The sequence below is a fragment of the Erigeron canadensis genome, chromosome 8, assembly GCF_010389155.1.
Source record: "Erigeron canadensis isolate Cc75 chromosome 8, C_canadensis_v1, whole genome shotgun sequence".
Taxonomy (NCBI): domain Eukaryota; kingdom Viridiplantae; phylum Streptophyta; class Magnoliopsida; order Asterales; family Asteraceae; genus Erigeron; species Erigeron canadensis.
The window spans coordinates 47,034,813-47,058,204 of record NC_057768.1 but is presented as its reverse complement, the minus strand read 5'-3'; the positions used below and the strand labels follow the sequence as shown (position 1 = coordinate 47,058,204).

The window sequence follows — 23,392 nt, the reverse complement described above, 5'->3', positions numbered from 1 at the left end:
AATTAATAAGAACAAACATAAATATAATAATGTAAGTTATGAAATTCACCTTTGAATAAAGTGATTCGCCGATTAGTATTTTTGGGACATTGGTTAGTATACATTTAATAAACTCAATCTTTCTTAAATAATTAAAAATTAAACTTGATGGTCATTTTTAGCTTTTTACATGAATCATTAATTCGTATTTTTATACAAACCTTCGACGTCATATTATAAGGAATGAAGATTATCTCAAATTAATTCTTTAATTTGAGTCAAGTTAAATAAATCTTAACACTTAAATTATAATCCATGCTATTGATTATTCCTTCACTCATTCCTATAAATTTTTCAAGTTTTTATACCTTATTCAAATCGTGCCTAGTTGAGAATCCCTCTAACGTTCTTGGTAATTTTTTTTTTTTTTAAAAACGCTAACGAGATAATTGGTTAACATCCTTAATTTTGATAATCCATCGTAGGATCAAATCTTTACTACGCTTGAAAGAGTTTGTTCTTCCAATCTTAATGAGTATAACAGAGGTAAAACCCTTTAACCAAATTTACGTTTGACAAGATTTAAACATTCTAACAATTCAGAAATAACCCACAACCGAAAAACTCTTTGATGAGTGGCCTAAGACCCAATGGTCTTCCCTAGTAATCTTAATTTTTGAAAACTTGTTTAATTTAAACTTATTATTAGGTTCGAGGTTCGGATTTAGGCTTGTAATTGTGTTGATATTACATTAATTGTGTATGCGGATAAGAACGAGCCAACCCCACCTCCACATCCCACAAACTTTCCCCTACAAATACCTTCTCATTTCTTGGCCGCCTCTCCACTCTCTCTCTCTCCCCCTCCCACTCTCAAAACATTTCACACACAAAGACTTTCCTAACTCTACATTTCCACCACTCGAAAAACGATACAACCCGTTGACTAGTCAAACTGGCGATCGATAATCAAGATTCCACCCTTGTCCGTGAAATCAAACCCAAGAACCGCCGTATTATGGTAATAAATAGTGTACTACTCGTATATCTATATATTTATATTTTTCTTTACTTGTTTTTGTTTGTATGAATGAATGTGTTTTATATATTTCTATTAATTGCTGGTTTGAATATGTGTGTTGAAAATGTATTATTCCAATAGGGTGCTGGAGGACCTGACGATCAAGAAGAACAAAAATGGCCACCATGGTTGAAACCAATGCTTCAAGAAAACTTTTTTGTTCAATGCAAGTTACATGCTGATTCACATAAATCTGAATGTAACATGTATTGTTTGGATTGCGTGAATGGTCCACTCTGTTCTCTTTGTCTCAACCACCACAAAGATCATCGCAGCATTCAGGTACACCTTTATCTATCTATATACGAGTATATTACATATTTACATTTACAATTTCTTTCTTTTTTTTTCTTGCTATTTGTTATCAAAGATTGAAACTTGGTCATCTGGGTGTTCACCAAATTTGACTTTACCATCTGGGTGTTCACCAAGTTTGACTTTTTGTCAGTATTTGTACCACTTCTTAATATCAAGATTCCCCTGTTTTTTGGCCAATACGGAATTCTTTTTTATCCAGAGATTTAAACAGAGTTTGTTGTCAAATGAATTTTGTAGATACGGAGGTCATCATATCACGATGTGATCAGAGTATCAGAGATACAGAAATACTTGGATATAACATCAGTACAGACTTACATTATCAACAGTGCTAAAGTTGTGTTTTTGAATGAAAGGCCACAGCCTAGGCCTGGTAAAGGTGTTACAAATACTTGTGAAGTTTGTGAACGCAGCCTTCTTGATTCCTTCCGTTTCTGCTCACTTGGTTGCAAGGTAAATTATTTACTTACTAAATTACTATTACTTGATGATAATGATGATGATTTAATTAAATTCTATTAATTTAAATACTAAAAATGCTTTTAAAATTATTCTTATTCCATAGTTGACTTAAATATGATGCGTGTACTTATTTCAATGGTAGTCATTGTCCTTCTTTTTAGGTTTTTATCGCAATCACATACTTATATAGTTGTTTATTTTCAATTTAATTAATTTATCATTATTAATTTGGATAATGGTGTGGTTGATGAGTTATTGAGTTTTGCAAGTGGAAGTAACATGTTTACCATATATTTTTGATGATTTACATGTGAAATGTATATTACTCATGCCTTTTGTGTACGACTAAATATGTCAAATTATACATATCATATCATCTTTTTAATATAATGGGTGGTATTTTTTCTCAAATTACTTTGTACATTATTAGTAAAACATCATTTCAAGGGTTATATATAAATTTTCTTTTGACTTATCTATGTATTGTCATTATATACGCAAATGTTTTTGTATATATATAAAGTGACAAATTATATGGTTGATTGGTCAATTAAAAAGATTTTAAACAGATTGAAAGCTTATTTGTTACTCGTATTACATTACACTATTACAGTTTACAGTACATTCATTTATTCATAAGAATGTTTTCTACTTCCTAACATTAATATAGTAACTTTGTGAGACAAGTTCGTAGGATTGGTTTATTGTCATTTGTTGAGCATTGATGATTAATTAAGTAGTGTTGCTATGATGCAGATTGTTGGGACGTCAAAGAATTTCGATAGGAAAACAAAGATTTCATCCGTGAAAAAGCATTTAATGATGGCGATTTCGGATTCTGAGGATTCATACAGCAGTAGCAGCAGCAGCAGCCATCGACATCACAGGAGCGACTGTAGGGCTAACAGTTTCACTCCGTCAACGCCACCACCAACAGCCGCCAGCTTCAGGACCGCCAAGAGAAGAAAGGGCATACCTCATAGATCACCGATGGGTGGACTAGTCATAGAATACTAAACCTGTCAGTCAACCCCCTATACTCTTACTAAATTACCCAATGGTCCCTCTCTGGCCTATTCCTTAATTACTAAAATACACAACCTTTCTCTAATTTCCTAACACCAGTGCTTTCTGTAAAAAGGCCTGTGTGAGGGAACTTACTGTACAAAGAAGCACCCATATAGGTATAGTGTAATAGTAATAGTTTTGGGTAGTGCATAAATGGAACGATATATATATATATAATAATAAAGACACAATGTGAAAATTGAGAATGTGTACAAGTTAGTAGTAGTTTTGAATGTAGGAATATAAAAAATAAAGCTCCCAAAAATGTGAAATACCTTGGTTATATTTGTCGAGAATGTAATTATGTTTTGTTTGACAATATAATGATAGTTTTGTGTATTGTATAACTTTGTATGTAACAATGTACGGTTTACACAATGCTAATTGTAGACAGATTTCTACAAAGGTTTGGAAAAAGAGGCTACATTTGGAGCTTTGGACCTTTTTAGTTACATTCGTGTGTTGCTAAAAACTACAAGGGGGCTAAAAGGGTAAAGAAAGAAAAGAGTGAATGTAGATATGTAATGCATGTACAAGGGTGAATGCATGTGGTACAAGTATGACCAAATATAGAAAGGTGTACATAGGCACGTAACGGGTGGTGTGGGGACCACGTGATGGGGAATGGTGGGAAGAAATAAAAAGGGCTAAAAATAAGAATGGTGGAGGTGTCAAGTGGGGAGGGGGGTGGCTGCTTTTGATTGGCCAATAAAAAGTGATGTGTCTTGTTTGTTTTTGATGGAATCAACAAACAATCACAAAAACAGTGGTGATTCATCCTTTTTCTCGTATCTTAGTCATGGTCTTGTTCTTTCTTCATTCTCCACCGTTGGATTATGTTCTCCTAGTTGCAAGTGTTCTTTAGGATAAACTCTTGGCCATCATCGCCTTTTCATATAAATCAATAACCATTTTTTAAGTCGACATGTGACAAGAAGTTTATAGTTTTATTTTTTTTTTCTTTTTCATATAACGAGCAACGAATATTTGAAACATAGCAAAAAATCATCTTAAATTCGTTTAGATGATATCAGATAATCATGTTAATCCAAAATGACTATATGTACAAGATTAAGAGTAGGTGTCCCGTGTGGTTTGATAAACTAATTTTTTGTGACAATTTCATCTTATTCACATGTCAAATATATATATGTGCAACGAGATATTTAACAGGTTTAGTGGGAAATAATGACCTTTTATATGAATAAACAGTGGTTGACTTTAGTAAGGGCCCTCTATTGACCGGTCTTTTATTCACCTACCTAATGAAGACTTTAGTAACCACTTAAACGGCTTTTGTGTCTCTTCGGTTAGTTTTGTACATAACTGTGTATGTTTGAGGGTGATTATTCCTATTTTATCTTATTTTAATCGATGTTGTACTATAAGTTAATGTAAAACACGTTTTATAATGTACGAGAGAGAAAAAAAATAGTGTACGTATTACCCTCTTTATTTATGAAATCATAATAACCAAGTTGTTAGTAACAAGTCGATCGGTTATATTTAGTGTTTGGGACCCAACTTGCCAAAGCAATGACGTCAACTCGGAATCTTCAACTGATCGATTAACTATTAGTTAACCTGATGTACGTTAATGCCTAATGCGATTTCTTTCTATAATTAATTACTTTATAAAAAATAATCTAAATATAAAATTTCTTATTAGACTAGTTAATATATATCCTATCCAATTCGCAGTTGACTTAGGGGCAAGGGTGTAGTATTAATCTTGTAGCTAATTGACAAGTTTTGGAAACTTTCCAGCCAATCATAACGTGACACGTGTCGAAGCCAAACTTTGCCAAAAACTAGCCAAAGTACATGCTATAGTGCCAATTTTTTTGTCAATTTTTGTCAATCACTAAAAACAAAAAAAAAAGGGTCACTTTCATACGCTCCCAACATTCACTTGTATCGGCCAAAACTAGACGATGTTGCTTGCCAAAACTTGTTGATTAAACTTGTCAAAAGAAGCCGATGCATGTGCTATAAGTTTGCCGATTTAGCCGATGTTTTTTGCCGATAATTTTTGTTGATTACACCCTTGCCCCTTAGATCTCAACATCTTACATTATTCTTAATAAAAAAGAAAAACTACCTATTTTTTAACGTGATTCACATTCACCTTATCAAATTTAGGTTTAGATCAAAAGGGATTTAATTTACATGTTATGTGTATACTAAGCTAATTACCTGACAAGCTAACAAAGTTGATCGCAATGGCGGATCTATTGAGGGGACCGAGGGGGTTCGGGCTCCTCTATTTTTTTCCTGATTGGTTTAGATCAAAAATAGATTTTATATGTTCTGTGGGTTTCGGCCCCTCCTGATTGTTGTTCTTAGTGTTATATTTTGGTCACGTGACTTTGGGCCTCTTCTACTAAATGAGTCAAGATCCGCCATTGGTTGATCGCGATTGTTTTATGCTTTAACATCGTCTATAAAAGACATTCTTAACTCTTAAGGGAGAGCCAACTAATATAACGACTCCTTGATCAATACATTTGGTTTTCAGCGCTTGAGTTTTATAATCTTTGTATGCATTTGATGATACTTCTACTAACGTGACATTCATATAAAATGTTATATGGCAACCATAGCAAGGAAAAGTACATTACTAAATATAATGAAATATAAACAAATATATAAAGTTTGAATACATACGATAAAGTTTATACTAAATGTAAAGACACTTAAACCAGTTACATCCAATTTTTGCCGTTTAAACGATTTCATGTTCAATGTAAACTTACCATAACAACATATTATATAATGAAAAGTTAATGAAAATAATACAGGAGTATATTTCTCATTTCTTAAAGATAAACACTAATCACATGCTTGATTTAATAGTACATTAGTTTATCAATTTTCTGTAAACAAATAGATTACTTTAATATGATTCATAAGTCTAGGTCACCAACATTACCTACTCCTTTTCTTAACATTATAAAAACATTTTATGCCCGCTTCCTGCCCATCTGCCCGAAAACATCAATGGAGTTGTTTGATTTTGAATAACCATAACCATATCTTATAAAATTATATACTCCTCACCAAGCTTTTCCCAAACATCGACGTAATTATGAAAACAAAAAATGTTTTAATTGTCAGACAACTCATTTGGCCCTAGTGGTGTCTTCTCCCCAATACATATGTTCCATTTAATGATATTCAAAGACAGTTAAACATTGGTTAATTAGAGCTTATCTTTAAAAAATTGTTAGTTGAGTTCAAAAGAGTACATAGCACGTGATCAATATTTTATCTATGGTACGTGGTTTCTATTGAAATTCTGGTTTTGAACTCGATCAAATTCTTGGCCCAAAGAACAAGACGAGTTTAATATAGTTACTCACTATTAAAAATGTGAATCGCAATTGAAAATGCGAACGTGAATACAATTAAAGGGCAGCCAAGGATGATTAATTTCTAGCTTTTGGTTTGGACGAGTTAACATGTTTTTGGATTTTCCCTTGATAACAACCCTTGCACGTGTGTTGTCAAACAAACTCCAAAACAATCTCAATTTCTATGAACTCACATACATGGAGTGTGTTCACCAACTCAATTGAGCTGATATAATATTAATTTACAACGAGGAAAAACTGAATATAAGGGTATTGGATAATCTATAATACCTTATAAACGTATTGACCTCTCATATTTTAGAAAATTCAATAATTTTTTATATTCAAAATACCCTTATTTCTTAATCATAATTCCCTTATATACCTAATATGTACTTTTATACTATTTAAAAAAATATAACAGCCGTCTCTTTAAAAGTTATGGATAAATTATCTAGAATACCAATAATAATTAAATTACAATATCAGTCATTTATTTTAAAAATATCTCCATTAACCTTATATATCAATTACCTTTACATCAATTATCTACACCACCCGACGCCGCCTCCACCACCAACAGTCGCCCACCACCACACCGTCGCCGCCACGCATTGTGCGGGTACCGTGCTAGTTGTGAAAATGTATGACCTATTTCAGACTTTCAGTAACAACTTAACTTAATTGAAATTAATCTTCAATAAATTCGACTTCCATCGGATATGTATCTTTAAGAAACACAATTATATGCAATTCAACTTTTGGTCAATGATATGCACTTTTCTCAGATACATCATACATATAGAGTTCGTTAGATTATAAAATATCAACAAAATTTTATTTTATTTTTAACGGAAAATGTGGCTTTTATTGAACAAATTCTAATATTTAATTTTAAAATATGTACTTAATTGATATGAAGTACTCTAATTCTAAACTACACAAAAATTGAATCGAAGTTTTTTTTTTCTTTTCAAAAATGAGTAATTTGTGCTTAATTGCAATGCACTTGAACGTGTTCTTTGTCCAATCTTATTTTTCTCCCCAATGCATTCTTTTTCTATGGTAGCATACATCGTTTGTATATTTTTGGCTTTCTTTTGCATTGTATGAAATTGTTTCACAAGTACTTGTGGAGATGTGGTGAAAAGGCTTGTCACAAATGGGGAGCTAGCTACTTGTGTGAAATAAATAATAATGGAAGAAATCCAAGTAATAAATTATAATTGTTGTCTCTTTCACAGGGACCGGGTTTGGACTTACATAGGAACCAATCGGTATATGATTTTGGTATCAACTTCTAGATTGGTCTGAAACACATCACTTCAATAGTTCAATGGGTATCCATATCTTTTCATCTCCACTTACCTGTGGGTACCCCAACTACCCATGTGTTTAAGGAGATAAGAACTAGGAAAAAAACAACACATAATTAATTAATTAACCTAATACGAACTCCTTAGTTTTAACAATTTTGATCCTGTGAAATCATATTCTAATTATCTAATCTTTGTTTGTGACAACTACTATTTGTAATTTGCTGATGATTACTACTCATAATAAAGAATATTTGTCTAACTAACTTATAGGACAAATTTATAAATAAGTTGAAAACAAGTATGTTTAAATCACTATTTATAGCCTCCCACTAAAAAAGCAATAAGAATAATATAGCAGTAGGAATAATAGTAATAATAAAATCAAAAATACAATAATAAAATCAGTGGGTTAGATGCAAATCCAATACCCCATTCCACTTCTAATGGGATGGATGTGTACATTATTTGTTTTCAACCTAGTTGTATCATTCTTTTGTAATGAAAACATAAAAAAAATTGAAAATTAATCACATTTCTTGTCCTTATTTGTAAGTTATTTTCATTCCCTTTATATAGATTTGTAGCATAGTATCGATTATCGAGTGGGGGTGCTTTACTCGGCAACAAAGACAATCAATCAATCATAATATCATCGCCAAAGTATAATATGAGGTAATAATGTAAAATTATATTATAATGATAACACATATGATAGTAACCACAGAAAACATATTACCACACAAAAAAACCAATAATACACAATTAACTGCAAATGCATTATACGAGTAACTGTGAGAATGTTTTTTTATTATTATTATTATTACTTAACTCACAAGTTTTGAGTTTAACTCATTGATAAATCTATGTTAAATTTTTCATGAATTTTTTCGTTGGATTCTGTATATTACTTCTGGCCTAAAAATTGAATGTTCAATATAAAAAGAATATTAAAAGGAAATGAATGGTGAAAAAGAATACCCAATAACTTGCCAATTAAGTTTTAATCATTTTTACTTTTTTATTTGTACACAGTTATATCTATGTCAACATTACATCTCATCGATCTTGTAAATCCAATAATTATATCAACATTTCATCTAATCAAATAATAACCATAACTATAATAAAATCTTTGACGTAGACACTTATTTTTGAGATGGAAAACATATTTAATTCAAGTAAGACTTTTCCGGTCCCAATAATGACCTTTTACTCATCTTATTTTCAATCTCATTTCAAGATGTACGAACACTCCCTCTAACCAATACCGTTTTTCACCTCATCCTCACTAATATCCTCCAAACTATCTCTAATAAACCCATTGTCTCCACCCAAGCCCGCCATACATGCTCGCCCCTTATCCTCTCTCTTCTTCAATTCTTTTCTACACGGCACAACGATAATGAATAGGATGAGGTTGGTTGATATTAATATCTTTCAAAAAGAGGTGGGAAGATGAGGTCGACGTCTTTAATGGGAGCAACCTGATTAGTAAAACAATATTTAACAACCTATTGCTCCTATTTTTAAACATATGTACGGTTTAACAATTTTCACCTGAAAACATGGACGGTTCTAGCATGGGTGTAGCGGGGTCAGCTGCCCCCACTTCAATTTTGATACAATGTAATTTCTAAATTTAAATGTTATATATGTTAGTTTTTCTCAAAATAAGAAAAAATAATAGGAAATACATACAAATATTATATTCGTTGTCATAAGCTTATTTTTTAGAAGTCATTGCTTATCGAAACATTAACTTTAAGATAAATCTTTCCTTTTGATAGAATAAAAATCTTAAGATGTTTTAATTTTTAATAATTATAATAGTTATGTAGAAAAAGTTATATATACAAGCTAATTACTTCATAAAAAATTATATTTTTCCGATTCCATACATTATCATTGAATAAGTTTTCATCTGTAATCCTTTATAAAGAGAATAGGGATTAAGACTTTCAACATCTTTTTTCTTCCAAAAATACCCTTACTTCAAATTAAAACCCCTATGACCTCTTTCCCCTGTTTCTGACTAATCGTAACACACACCTGACCATTCATCACTGCCGCCTTCCATCTCCACCCAAGACCTTCTATCACCACCGCCTTCCATCTCCACCGCCGCCCACCATCTCTACGCCGCAATCAACACCATCAACACCGTTCGTCACCGCCGCCTTCCATCTCCACCATCGCCGTTTAATATTGTGATCACCTTTTAAGCCGCCGCAACGCGCGGACACCAGACTAGTTTTAATAAAACTTTTTCCGACACTTGTGGTCTTTATTTACTAAAAAAAAACTAGTACCTTTTGAATATGAGTGTTACACCCGCTATGGAGAACGAAATTATTCAGAGGGTCTAATTTTCTAACCCCGAGCTAGGGTCTAATTTTTTTACATTCTCGACACGACTCTTATAAGTATATCAAACAAATTTTAAAATTACCCTTGGCTCCATCTCTACCTGAAAATTTACATATATAACCGCATAATCTAGTAAAAGATTTCCCATGGGCAAAACTTTTTCATTATGGCTAAAATACAACTATTTTTATTATGATAAAAAAGGTGGGGATGGACATGGTAGGGAAAATGGGAAATAACCTGTTTCTGTTAATATATGTAATCATTGGGCTCTATCTTTAAAGAAAAACTCTCACTATCGGCTTTCTTTGAGTTGCCATTCAAGGGGATCAAAATGTGAAAAATAAGAAAAAATCATACATGATAATGTATGAGGCCATCCATTCTTTAAGCTAGCTTTTTTCCTACCGCAAATATGAAGAAGGTTATGTACTGGTCATCCAGGGCCCTTTTTTTCTTTCCATTCATGTCAATTCCAATTGTAGTTATGTCAAGAATCGGTATTCCGTAAAAGTATAACAATCACATAAATTAGAATGGACTTTCTGTTGAGTGCCACACGACCATACTGGCATAGTGCCACCTGAATAAAACTAACAAATAATGGGCCGGGCCTTTTTTATTTTTGTCATATTACAAAAGTTTACTTTTGGGCTTGAGTAGAGCATATAAACGAGCTAAGGCGCCTATTACAGGTGGGCCTTTTGTCGGTGATCCAATTTTGATTTTCAGAATTCAAATTGGCCGAAAGTTCGTAAGTTAGAGAAGAGAAATGCTATGTATACAAACTAAATACAATGCTTACAAAATGATTTGTTAAATTAGGGGAACTAATTACTATTTTTTCTTTCTCCATTCTCTCCCTTGATTTGATTGGTTAGACATGAGTTTGTAAAAGATTGTTTGTAATTAGTTTGTGGCTCTAGCATTGTTTTCTTACTAAAAAAAAAAACATTTGTTTTTTCTGAAGATTCTGGTAATCATAATCATATGAATTACTACAGTTATACATAATAAAAAATAAATGTTTGACATTTTATTTGGTAAAAAGCTATCCCGATTAATTCATTATAACAGCAAATCAAATATTCAGTTAGAAACAATATGACTATATGAGCGTGTGGCATATACAACATTATATCACACTTTAATCATAGCCATTAATAAAAAAAAAAATTAATATCTCACATTTATAAAGAGATGAGTGAGTATTTTAATCAATTTTACAAATTTCTTTATTTTTAATTTCATATAAATAAGGGAAAAATGAGGGTTAATTCGTATATAGTTATTGACCTACATAAGTGGATTACTAAATTAGAGGGTTGAATATGTAAGCAAGATACGCCAACAACAGTCGATAAAACCATCATTTTTTTAAAAACATTCAATAATCAATACCTACAGCTATTAGATACTGAGTATTCGAGTAGGATGTGATACCAGAAGATTCAAGGAAAAAAGACCACAACTTTGTTACTCTAGATAGTCGAACTCAAGACCTATGAGTGAAGAGCCGAAAAATTATCACAAGCTAGAAATTGAGTTCATAAAAATAATCAAACTGAGATGTATAACAAGCGAGAAATTTATAACAAGCTATATTAGTTTGTGACTTTGTGTGTATATGAGATTTATAATTAAATATTTAGTTCATAAAAATAATCAAACCGAAAAACAGAAACAAAGAAATATACACTAATAATACAGGAGAGTGTTACTTTCATGCTTACATATATTCAGGTTCACAATTACAACTATGCTAGTTTTACTTTCGGTGCTCTCCTCAATTCACGTTACTTTATGCTTTCTTGTTTTCGCTTTTTATTCCTTTCTTTAACTCTCAATTCAATCGCATAACTCGATGTGTCACCCATAATTTAAAAACTACTTTTTCCGTTTTAGATCTAATAAACCTTAGCTATAACTTTATAATAATCCATATTAAAAAATTGAAACCACTATAGCTCAATTTTAAAGAAAGCCAAGAACAAAAAATGTTTCATATATTTTTAAAGAATGTAAATTATACTTTTTTACAAAATTCCTTGGAAAGCATAGACTCTGCTTTTGAAAAATATATCATTTTTTTTAACACTTAACTAGTTTTGCATCTTCAGAAGTAGTGTATTTGTTATTTGCTACAAACAAGTTGAATTTTAGATCATCTAAAAAGTTACGAGTATAATGTAAAGGTAGTCATTAATCATATGTTAAAACCAATTTTATGCACATCCTTTTTAGTCTTTTTTTTTTCTACTTTAAATCGTTTTTTTTTATATATAAATAAATAAACTTTGCAAATCTATTTGAAATTCTTGTTAGGGGAAACACAAACATCAATCTCATTGAAACATGCAAGCTCATCTCAATTGAATCCAAACCTTAATTAATTAGTTGCTACCGAGTACTAATTAATCATACAAAGACCATAATATTGCTTAAGAGTGCTACACGTGCATCTACTAGATATATCTGTTCAACAAGTCACACACCAAACTCGTTGCCTTCGATATATAAATCATCACGTGTAACCTTGCTTGTATTTACGAAAGAGATCTTCAGTTTTTGCATTTCTAAAAGCACAACAACCGATCAAATAGACACATATCAAAGCCACAAGGGTTATGATCAATATTATGTTGGCTCTCCTCCATTCCTTCTTCAAATTCTCAAGCAACCCGGCCTTGCACGAATCACATGCATAGCAAAGGCTTGTTTGGTCGTTGCTCCAGTTGAGACAGTCCATATCCGCTGCATTATTTATCGGACTTATCCAATATGTCGGGTTCACAAATGTATACCCACATTGTGTTGGAGGCTTACAACACCCAGACTATACATATTTATTGCACGTCATTAGATTGTTAAAAACAGAAATATCATTTTGGTATATATTGTTATATATATATATATATATATATATATATATATATATATATATATATATATATATATATATGAGAAGAGTGAATATGTGGCTGTCATGTACCTGTAATGGAGAAATGTGTGAATCGAAGAAATCTTGAGCCATGCGATAGGTTTGGTTTAGTTCAGAACAAACACTAGTAGAAGTCAGACAACTTCTTATCCTATCCCATTTATAATGGCTTCTAACTCTTCGTTTTAGGAAGCCCGAGTAATCATCCAGCTTGTACTCCAAGAATGACCGGCTAGGTTCAGGATGACCTGAACCTCTAGCGGTAACCATATACACAAAAATCACCAAACACGCAAGCAAGATGATAAGCACAAGCATGGCAATGAGATAGAACACGAGGAGCCACGAGATTCGCCAAAACCCTCCAATGAACCCGGCTATGGCTACAACCAAGATCAAGATCCCTAAAACGATAACGGGCCATTGTAGGATTTGGATACAAGAGTTGTCGGTCTCTGTTGCTAGCCAGATCCCAGCTCCAATGATTGGGATGGAGAGCAACATGGCTATGAAGTTGATGCCTCCTATCACATTGTTGCTCATTGCCATGTTTGTGATGTAAAAGTGGAAAGCTACTATGAGGGTTAATTAGAACACAATTTTTTATTTTTTTTTGTTCCTTACCTTGAATGTATGAAAGCTAGCTAGTAAAGAAAGATTTAGAATGTGTCTTTAAAAGTGGTTCTTTGAGTTTTTGGCACAATTTCTAATCACTTTACTCTTCACTTTTGAAAAATGAAGAAAATACTATAATTGTGTTTGAAAAGTAGGTCTCTGTATTGATGGAATCAATTACCATATCATACCTCATATAAAAAGGAAAGTATAAATAACTTGAATTTTATTTTAGAAGCAACTAATGGGCTTATATTTTTAAGTTATATAATTACAAGCCCACCTAACGCGATTTGGGCCATAACCCATACCAAATCCAGTACAATTTTATGATAACACGCCGATGCAAGATTATATGTTTATTTCCTTTATTCAGTGTGTAAACAAGAATGTCTGCACTTGAATCACTCAACCTCTCAATTTCATACTTCCATATCTCATCATCTTCTCCAAACCCCAATTTGCATTCTTTCACAAAATCAAAACTTTCATTAAAACTTCCCACTTTAACCCCCAAAGTTTTCCTGAAAACCCCTTTCTCCCCAATTTCAAGAAAATCAAATTCATGCTCATTATCAACAATCCAAAAAGTAGCAGAACAAGAACATGATGAAGAAGGTGAAACCCAGAAAGAAGAAAACAAAAGGAAGCTTTTCGTAGTTGGTCTTCCGTGGTCTTTCACTGTTTTTGATGTCAAGAACTTCTTTGGTGAATGTGGGACGGTTGCAGATGTTGAGGTCTAATTTATCACACATACAGTTATTTTTATATATATTTACTTTTTTGGAAATTGTCAACTTAAAATTAAATTATAGAAATAAACCATTTTTGTCGGTGTATCTATCTGTTTTGTGGGATTTATGGGTAAAAATGACTAGTAGTACCACACCTTGACACCATCAATAGTGCTAGAGGAGCCTTTTCGATTTTAAGCAAATGGGCCAGGCACTAATTTTATTTTCGCCAAAGCTGTAATTAAGACACCTTGGAAAGACATAATAACCATTTTTGTCTCATTGTAGCGGTCTAAGCGGGTTTTGTTTGTGGCTAGTATTGGTATTAACAAGGTTAACTGGTATAGGTATTAAGAAATGTCAATTTGTATATTTCAACACGGGTATAAACTATCATGACTTTATTAGATACGGGAAAAGTTGAGTAAAGTATGTGAATATCTTATCTAGAAACTTGAGTTCCCGTTGTTTTGTTAATGAATTTTAAATATTTTTGTATTGTCCAACTCATTTTTTTAAGAGATTAGTTTCATGTAATGTAACTATCTTTGACTGAATGTCTATAGTAGGAAAAAAACTAAAGTTATGTGTATTGTATGTAAGCAACTCGAAAAAATGTTTATTGTATGTAAGAAAACATACGTGGCAACCATATACAGCTGCCATTTGTCGGATTTTAATTGGTTGAAATGAAATTCTTACATACAATAAACATTATTTCAAGTTGTTTACATACAATACACACAATTTTTGTTATTTCCTACTATAGACATTCGTTCAAAGTTTCTTACATTTCAGGAAACTAATCCCTTTTTTTAATGACTAGTGTCATGTATTATTGTCCAACTATACGCTTAACAAGACTAACGGGTATTGGGGTTAAAAAACGTCAATTTGAACACGGGTATAAATGACATCATTTTATTTGATTCAAGGAAAGTTGGGTGACTTATTTGAATAGTTTAAGAAACTTGAGGTTGTTTTTCTAACGTTTTCCTTTTTTTTTTCTGTTGTCAAAAGTGATTCTTGCTTGAAATTATATGCAAGTGTATAACGTAATCACGAATGGGATTTTTCATTGCATCCTAACCTGGATATCTTGTGGCCTTTCCCTGACCAACCCCGAGATTGTACCTAGCGGTGTTTGACCTCGAACCTAAGACCTCTTCTAAAGATCCCAAAGATATTGACCACTAGTTCACCTTGGAGGCGGTTATGCATAAGTCCATAACATTGTATATTTTGTGGTCATAGATAATAAAAAGGGAGGATGGGAAGAGAGGATTTGCATTTGTTACAATGTCTTCTGGTGAAGAAGCTTTGGCTGTAGTCAATAGATTCAATTCTCATGTAAGTTTTTCTTTTCCTTTTTCTTATATATTTTTGTTGCATTTGAGTCAGTTCAATGTTATTTTGTTTTATCATGCTTAGTATGTAGTCGTTAGGCTGTGTTATTCCATGAAGTTTTTTTTGTTGTTGATTCTTGGTATATAGAAAGATTCAATATGATATTTGGGCAACAAACTAATTGTGGTAATTTGACAAAACAGTAGCTAGTTCATATAAAAAGAAAGGGCTACATTTTCATGGAGATGATGTATTATATGTTCAAACCCAAAAGATGATTGTTGTTGAGTTCTAGATGACATTGATCCCAACTTCCCTTCTTCATAAATCATGAAATACCAGATAGTTGGTACACTTGTATGATATTTCTTTTGCCTAGGAAACTTCTCATCGATGGCAGTGTAGTTGTGCTTTTGGCGGTGCCCAACACTTTGATAATCTAATCAATCTCTAGTACATGGCTATACCATGGATTGCCAATGTTATTGGCGGTAATAGACGTATAGTTCCCTCCAGTTTTCATATAACCACAATAACCGATCTCCTTCATTTTTCGCTTTCTGGAGATTTCCTAGATTGAACATCCCAAACCAAATACCAAAATTTTTGGTTACGTGATAACTTTCCACTTTTCTTTTTAAATCACGTCATGTGTAGTGTTATTTAATCTAAATTAATTTTAGTCACTAAATTTAAGTCAATGTACATTGATTGTAGGTAGCAAGGTAATCCATCTAAATCAGAAATCACATTCTACAAACTACAATGTTATCTGTTTGACTTCAAAAGTCAAACTACAAAATTTGTCAAACAGACTTCAAAAGTCAAACTACAAAATTTGTCAAACACTTGGTTTGTGAATGATTATTATTAATCAATCTAAAACGTGAAAATATTCATTTATTATTGCTGGCTCTTGGCTCTTGCGTTTCACAGTCATACACCACAGTGAAGGTTCAAGAGAATGATCAAGAAACTGATATAAGAGGGTTACACCATAGTCTCACTTTAACTATAAGTTCTACGTTTCTATCATTGCAGGAACTTTCAGGTAGGATTTTAAAGGTTGAATATGCTAAGAAATTCAAGAAACCCACTCCTCGTTCTCCAACTTCACTACGTTGGAATGAGACACGGCATAAGTTGTTTGTGTCAAATCTTGCATGGAAAGTAAGGGCTACCAACCTTAAACAGTTCTTTGTGGGTTTCAATCCTGTTTCTACCAGGGTTGTTTTTAGCCCTTCAGGAAGCTCTGCTGGATACGGGTTCATTTCATTTGCCTCAAAAGAAGAAGCTGATGCTGCATTATCGGCCTTGAATGAGAAGGTAACACATTGATTTTAAAAAATAAATCTTGTTGAGTTGCAATGTATTGATGATTTAATGGATGTTCCTTTCCTGCAGGAATTGTTTGGGAGGCCGATTAGTTTAAAGTTTAGTGAAAAATCTAGCGATAAATCAGAAGTTAATGAGGAAAACGAAAACCATTCAGAGGAACATCATGATGCTGAATCATAGCTTTTCACACTATGTTTATGTAGTAGACTAGAAACTGGCAGCAGAAGATTAACTAATACGATTGTCACTCAACAAAAGAAAGAAGGTATGGAAATTGTGTTTTTCTGCAACATGTTCTTCAAGTGACTGTATCTATACATATTTTCTTGATGTCATTGTTCAATTTTTAGAAGGGTTATTGAGCTAATAGGAGATTAACCAGATTGATCAAGTTTTTATAAAAAAATAAATAGTAACATGCTGTTATTTTTGGCTGTCTTTGTAGAATCTTCGCTCCCTTGCACCATTTTGCAATCGGTTCAAAATTATATATAAAGTTACCGAAAATATAACTTGTCACAAATTATAGTAGGTGCCTTCCCTCCTGTATCTAGTACAGTACGTGTGTCCACGATCAGATTCTACATTGTCAAACGGCAAGACATGGATAATAACAAATATTTAAGGGGTGGAGATTATTGTGGGGTTGATTTTTTTTATTTTTTTTTAACAGAACTGTGGTTTGTCAAACTGCATTGTGGACGATGACCTATCTAACTTAAACTTGGCATTCACGTGATGTTCAAAAAATATTCTGCTTATTAGACAACGAATGGGTGACCTAGCAGAATGGCAGTAAGTTCATTGTTACGTGGCCTATTTATCTTGCAGTAACTAAATCTAGTTTGACTCAGGGAGGAACTGACATTTAGTATGAACCTAACCAAAAATTACCATCTTTTGCTTTTGGAACATACGTAGATTATTGATTCTTTGTTTTTGGTTTAGGTAGAATTTAAGGGTTTTTTTATGAGATGAGCAAGGAACTAGTAACTTTAACTGAAGCTTGTACTCGTATCACTCAATTAGTTAAAGAGTCCAGCTTGAACCACCTAGGAGAATGCCTTCACTCAACTTAACCTTCGTATGCCTTTGGGGAACTAAGGTACGTATCTTCAGGAGCCAACTTAAATTATGGATAGCTCGATTTGTTATCTTGAGTCAAACAAGCTATTCGAGCTTAACAAGTCCAACGAGCCTAAATATGGCGTGTTGCATGATTTCAAGGATACAGAATTCTCTTCCGTTTCAGGAGTTCTCATAACATTCTTAAACGGCCGTCTGAATTCATATATGTATAACTAATTGTAAATCTAAAACAAAAAGTTCAAGGTGGTTGATAACATACGTAGTAAGGCTCACCAAACAATTTTATTTTTTGAAAAAGGAACAAAAAAAAACAACTTATAATCCACTCACTCACTCACTCATAATGTCGATCATAAAATGCGACTATATTGACCAGGTCAACTCCCATCACATTCGCTTTTTCTCTTTTGACTCCCTGTTTCCTACGTTCCTTTTAAAACACAACAATCTTCACCATTCTTTTCTCTTTCTAAAACCCAATTCTTAGGATACAATTATATCAAATATCGATCTATCCATAAGTTTATTGAACATATTCTAAATATTTGTTTTGAAAGTGATATTTCTGCTTGTTGGCACATGATATGTTGGAACCACACAATAACATCATTAGCTTGATAGATCTAGTCGCTTAGTATATTTAACCTTTTTTAATATTAAACATTAGCCTTTCATAAGTATGCCGCACTCATATATATTCTCATCCTCCTTTATGCCCCCTCCTTTCTTTTTCAACTAATTCAACTCATTAAACATATATTACCTTGAGCTTTAGTTTTATCTGAACTATCATACAGTATTAAATTTTTATAACTATAATTATAATTACGAAAGTGTCAATTACTTTACGAGTAAGGCGTGTATAAAATGCAAAATTGTCATGTCATTTCCTCGATGGATCTCTCTGTCTGTAAATATATTCTGTAAAGCCTAGCTAGAAGATTTTAATTCCCTATATGAAAGATTATGCTTTTTTGAGATATTGAATAGATGTTTCTTTTTTATTTATCAAACACAGATTTGTCAAACGGTATCTGATTCCAACTCACACATTTTTAGTTCAAATAATAATTCCTAATTCTCCAAAACTAGATTCCTTGAGTTTTCTAACCAGGCTATTAGATTTTTGGAGGTTTTTTAATTAAATGTATAATTAACCTATACACTATGTATCAAAATGTACGCCAATGCATATAGATATTAATTAGATTAGTTGCGAGTTTACAATAAACTATCAATTCTAAAGAACAAGTAGCATTCTCCAAAATTACATGAGTATATGTACATATCCTTAGCCATCAGTTTGGCTAATAACATTATCACAGTCAAGAGTGAAAGTTTTTAAAAAGGACATACGAAATCACATAGAGCTAAAGTATATTTTCTAGTGTACGTCCACATACTGAAAGTTCATTAGAAATGCTCAAATATGAAATTGGGGATGAGTAACTTTAGGCTTCCATGCACAACTTTGGGTAACCAAATTGTATTAAGTTTGAATTTGAAATAAATATTCAACCATTCTTTTCATATATTTTAACCTTATCAGATATGGTTGTCCAGTATCTTTAACAAAATTCTATTGAACAACAGAAAGTAAGAAACTGCTTTCTACCTTTGATAGACCCCACCTAAAAACACTAGCTTGCAAAAACACCAACTTTAATCGATAGACAATATTTGGCATGAAAATAATAAAAAATGTGACAACAAGAGAACAACAAAGAAAAGGTAACCAAACAAAAGGAGAAGAGAATTAACTTGATGAGAAAAAGTCACCTCCATATATCCCTACATCAAAAGCACATTCTTTGCTTTAATCCACTTTCCAACTAAGTCTCTCTTTCTTTTTTTTCAATTATATTCCAATATATGCTTTCTCTGTTTTTTAAATGGTGATAGGGATGAGACTGATCAATCTCACATTTGATCAAGTTTTCATCTTCTCTATGCTTTACTTCACTAGTTCACTTCTATCTCTCCAATATACATTATTATTTGTTTCTTGTACATTATATATCTACGTAACTGCAAGATTTCAAGGCTTCTCGAAGTTGAAAATCCATATATCATCACTATATATGTTGTTTTTCTTAATTTGCATGGTATTCTCCTAGCCTACATACTTGTTATACAAGTATTATTGTTTACAAGATTTCCAAATATATATGGCGTCTGGGGATAGTCCAACAACATGGGTGCCTTACATGAACAATAATCAAGATTGTTCCCAAAAGATTTGCAACCTATATTGTCCTCAGTGGTGTGACAACCTTGTCTTACCTTCTCCTCCACCACCTGTCGGATTTTCTGACAATGATTCGGGTGGTGCAGCCCTCTCGCCTCTTGTGATCACAATCATTGGCGTTTTCGGGAGTGCTTGCCTTTTGATTAGCTACTATGTCATAATCTCGCGACTTTGTATTGTAAATAATAATGATTCATCTGGATCTTTAAGAAGACGAAGAGGGATTCAGAATCAAGAAACACAAGATTTGGAAATGGATGATGATGATGAGTTTAACATCGAAGATGACCCTTTGAATCTCGGGCCTTGGCATGTTCCTAGTAAAGGCTTGGATGAACGTATGATCAATTCGATTAAGGCTTGCAAGTACAAGAAAGGAGATAGTCTAATTTCTGGTACGGATTGCCCGGTTTGTTTAGGAGAATTTCAAGAGGATGAGAAGCTTAGACTTTTGCCTAAATGTAGTCATGCTTTTCATGTTAATTGCATAGATACTTGGCTTACAAATCATTCAAATTGCCCTTTGTGTAGAGCTAATGTTAGTACGACTGTCAATTTGATGCCAAATACATTACCTCCACCCCCACCCCCACCCCCACCACCGCCACCACCTCCTCGACCTGAGGTGTTTGTGTCAAGGAGGGTTCCTAGTGACGTAGGACCAAGAGATGCAATCATCGAGATAAGAGAGGAGGAAGGCGCAAGGGAGATAAGAAGATCGGTATCTATGAGTAATCTGTGCCAAACACGAGTATCTACAGCTGATACTTTGTTTGTTAATCAACAAGATGAAATGGAGTTGGAAGAAATTCAAGTCAACGACATGGTTGGATCATCAAAACGACTTTTGAAATCATCAGAACAACATCGATGCATATATGATGTTGGGTCGTCGAAAAATGTTTTGTATGAAGATAACATGTACTCAAATTGTGGTGATTATATGATGAAAAGATCATATTCTAGTGGGAGGTACTTGTTCATCAAAGGATGCAAAGGGAAGACATCAAGAATTTCTAATGTGCTTACTTAGGGTTATTGTCAAAGATTCCACAACCGAATTATGGATCAATTTTGTTAGAATTAATACTTTGTATTTAAGTTAAGCATCTGATTTTGATCGTCATTTATCTTGTTTTTGGTATTCTAAATGTGGCAGGTTATTTTTAAATTTCAGTTCGTCATGAGGCTAAAAATACACATTATATAATATAGTCGTCACGACCTATACAACAATGTGGTTGTCCACTTTTCTGGTGGTTTTTATGATGATGATGACTAGCTACTAGATATGCTAATTAAACTTGGTGTTACATTTATAGTTTATCTAAGTTTTTCATAAATCAGATCTCTATAGGAGATGTTTTTGTTTCTAAAACAAAAAGAACTCGAAAAGGCATGAAGGTACAGTGTCTTTATTATGGCTATATAGAGCGATCGTTTTATCAAATTTGGGATGTACGTATAGGAGTGTAGCACTGTAGGAGTAATGTGTAGTTCAGAAACAAAAACTACTCCGGCCCATATATAAATACTATGGGCTAGACTCAACAGAGGGGGCACCCATTTGGTGGGATGGGCCTGAATGTATACAAATTCCCTTCTTTGCCTCCTCCTTCCTCTTCTTCCTCTACTTTTCTTCCACTACTGGTCTGTCTTCTGCCGTTCCCAGTGCTTCCCTATTAGAGGTAAACTATTACCTGACCAGGTATTTAAGTATTCATGGTGTAATTTTTGGTAATAAATAATGATACAGGTTCATATCCGCAATCATAGTGTTGCTTTAAAATTTACAGTGTACTTCATAATTATATATTGAGATGTTTATCCAAATTACTGTATATGTCGTAAATTATTATATATTATTGCCTAATTTTTCATACACAACTAGACCAAAGCCTACTACAATGTATGTGTATGATAGGTTTAGGTAAAATAAAACAAGTATTAAAGTAAAACAAATAAAACAATAGGGATCTCTTCAGTGAAAACCAACGTGCATCGTGAAAATCATCGTGCATCAATTGCTTTGTGAATCTTCGTTTATTAATTTAACCATGATCTAAGGGTTAAAATCTTGTCTTATGTGTTTTACTTTAATACTTGTTTTACAATACCCAATCCCTTTGTATGATTGATAATTTATGATACCGGCCAATACTCTAGGCTTTGTAGCAAAAGGTTCAAATCGGTGGAGAAACCTAGAATTGATGGTTTGGACTTAACTGAGCCTTTCACATAGTGACCTCACAAAGCATTTGTGGTGGAAGAATGATGCAAATAGACCGGAAGGTTACATGCAATATATTAGTCTTTAAGCAATGTTGTTTATTTTTAATATTTTTTATAAAAAAAAACTAATATTGTATCTTTTGAGAAGGTTATGTAGTTACACGTACAAGAATACAAACATATAAGGTCAAGTACTGAAGTACACATATATACTACACATGAAGCAGTAGTTGCTTTTGAAATAGTGGTAGTAATCTATAGGAAATTAAAAGATTCGCTAATAGCAACAGTTGGTTTTTTGTTTGATTGATGCTTGTATTTCTTTCAGTGTAATCAAGTTGGGAGCTGGTTATTAGCTAGAGAGCGAACTCCTCGCGATTTTAATTTAATATCCCCTCTACGAGTACTGTTTTAAAACCTTGTCTTTATTTTATAATTTTCTACACCATCCAAATTAATTCAAAATTGTATTTGTCCTCATAAATCCATCCAAACTTAATTTGTAACATAGCATGTGTTATCGACTTCCTATTCACCTCGCATGATTATGAAAAGAAAAGGCATCAAGTAAGATTCGACCATTAATTGTAGATAGATACCAAACCATCTCTTTCCTATATATAGCTTGTCTCTTCTTCTATTGATCTAGGAAATACCGAAATACAATGAGAGGAAATTAATTTTGAAACAATCTTTATTTACTTTCTAAAGCTTTTAGTTGTCTTATTGGCCTTGTATATATTATTTGCATTCCTGTTTCGGGTGTGCTTATAAAGTTACTCTGTATAATAAATCTTTTCAAGTTGGTATATATGAGACAAGAAATAGAACTTCATGAAAAACTAATACATCTCCAATCCAAAACCCACCTTCAAACATTCACATTGTCGGATTAGCATTA

The 23,392-nt window shown here is 32.7% G+C and overlaps 4 protein-coding genes across 6 annotated transcripts; 3 read left to right on the top strand and 1 right to left on the bottom strand.

Annotated features, from left to right (window-relative positions):
• Window positions 1-833: 833 nt before the first annotated feature.
• On the top strand, window positions 834-3,252 carry LOC122578849 (protein RGF1 INDUCIBLE TRANSCRIPTION FACTOR 1-like). Its single transcript, XM_043750897.1, has 4 exons — window positions 834-1,000; window positions 1,142-1,342; window positions 1,616-1,831; window positions 2,597-3,252. The coding sequence occupies exons 1-4, from the start codon at window positions 998-1,000 to the stop codon at window positions 2,855-2,857; spliced, it is 681 nt and encodes a 226-aa protein (XP_043606832.1). The 5' UTR covers window positions 834-997; the 3' UTR covers window positions 2,858-3,252.
• A 9,016-nt stretch (window positions 3,253-12,268) lies between these two features.
• On the bottom strand, window positions 12,269-13,583 carry LOC122580074 (protein TORNADO 2). Its single transcript, XM_043752344.1, has 2 exons — window positions 12,940-13,583; window positions 12,269-12,783 (listed from the first exon to the last, which is right to left on the bottom strand). Exons 1-2 carry the CDS (start codon window positions 13,435-13,437, stop codon window positions 12,472-12,474), a joined length of 810 nt encoding a protein of 269 aa, XP_043608279.1. The 5' UTR covers window positions 13,438-13,583; the 3' UTR covers window positions 12,269-12,471.
• Window positions 13,584-13,871: 288 nt separating this feature from the next.
• On the top strand, window positions 13,872-18,225 carry LOC122578842 (33 kDa ribonucleoprotein, chloroplastic-like). Of its 3 annotated transcripts, none has more exons than XR_006320556.1 (5): window positions 13,872-14,240; window positions 15,492-15,587; window positions 16,626-16,910; window positions 16,989-17,187; window positions 17,871-18,225. XR_006320556.1 is itself a non-coding variant. In XM_043750890.1 (4 exons), exons 1-4 carry the CDS (start codon window positions 13,893-13,895, stop codon window positions 17,100-17,102), a joined length of 843 nt encoding a protein of 280 aa, XP_043606825.1. In that variant the 5' UTR covers window positions 13,872-13,892; the 3' UTR covers window positions 17,103-17,360. The 3 variants fall into 3 exon arrangements, 1 of the variants encoding a protein (XP_043606825.1); XR_006320555.1 differs by lacking the exon at window positions 17,871-18,225 and adding an exon at window positions 17,368-17,546; XM_043750890.1 differs by lacking the exon at window positions 17,871-18,225 and having other exon boundaries at window positions 16,989-17,360.
• A 1,163-nt stretch (window positions 18,226-19,388) lies between these two features.
• LOC122578841 (putative RING-H2 finger protein ATL53) lies at window positions 19,389-21,385 on the top strand. The gene has a single exon (XM_043750889.1). It carries the CDS (start codon window positions 20,180-20,182, stop codon window positions 21,290-21,292), a length of 1,113 nt encoding a protein of 370 aa, XP_043606824.1. The 5' UTR covers window positions 19,389-20,179; the 3' UTR covers window positions 21,293-21,385.
• The last annotated feature ends 2,007 nt before the right edge of the window (window positions 21,386-23,392 follow it).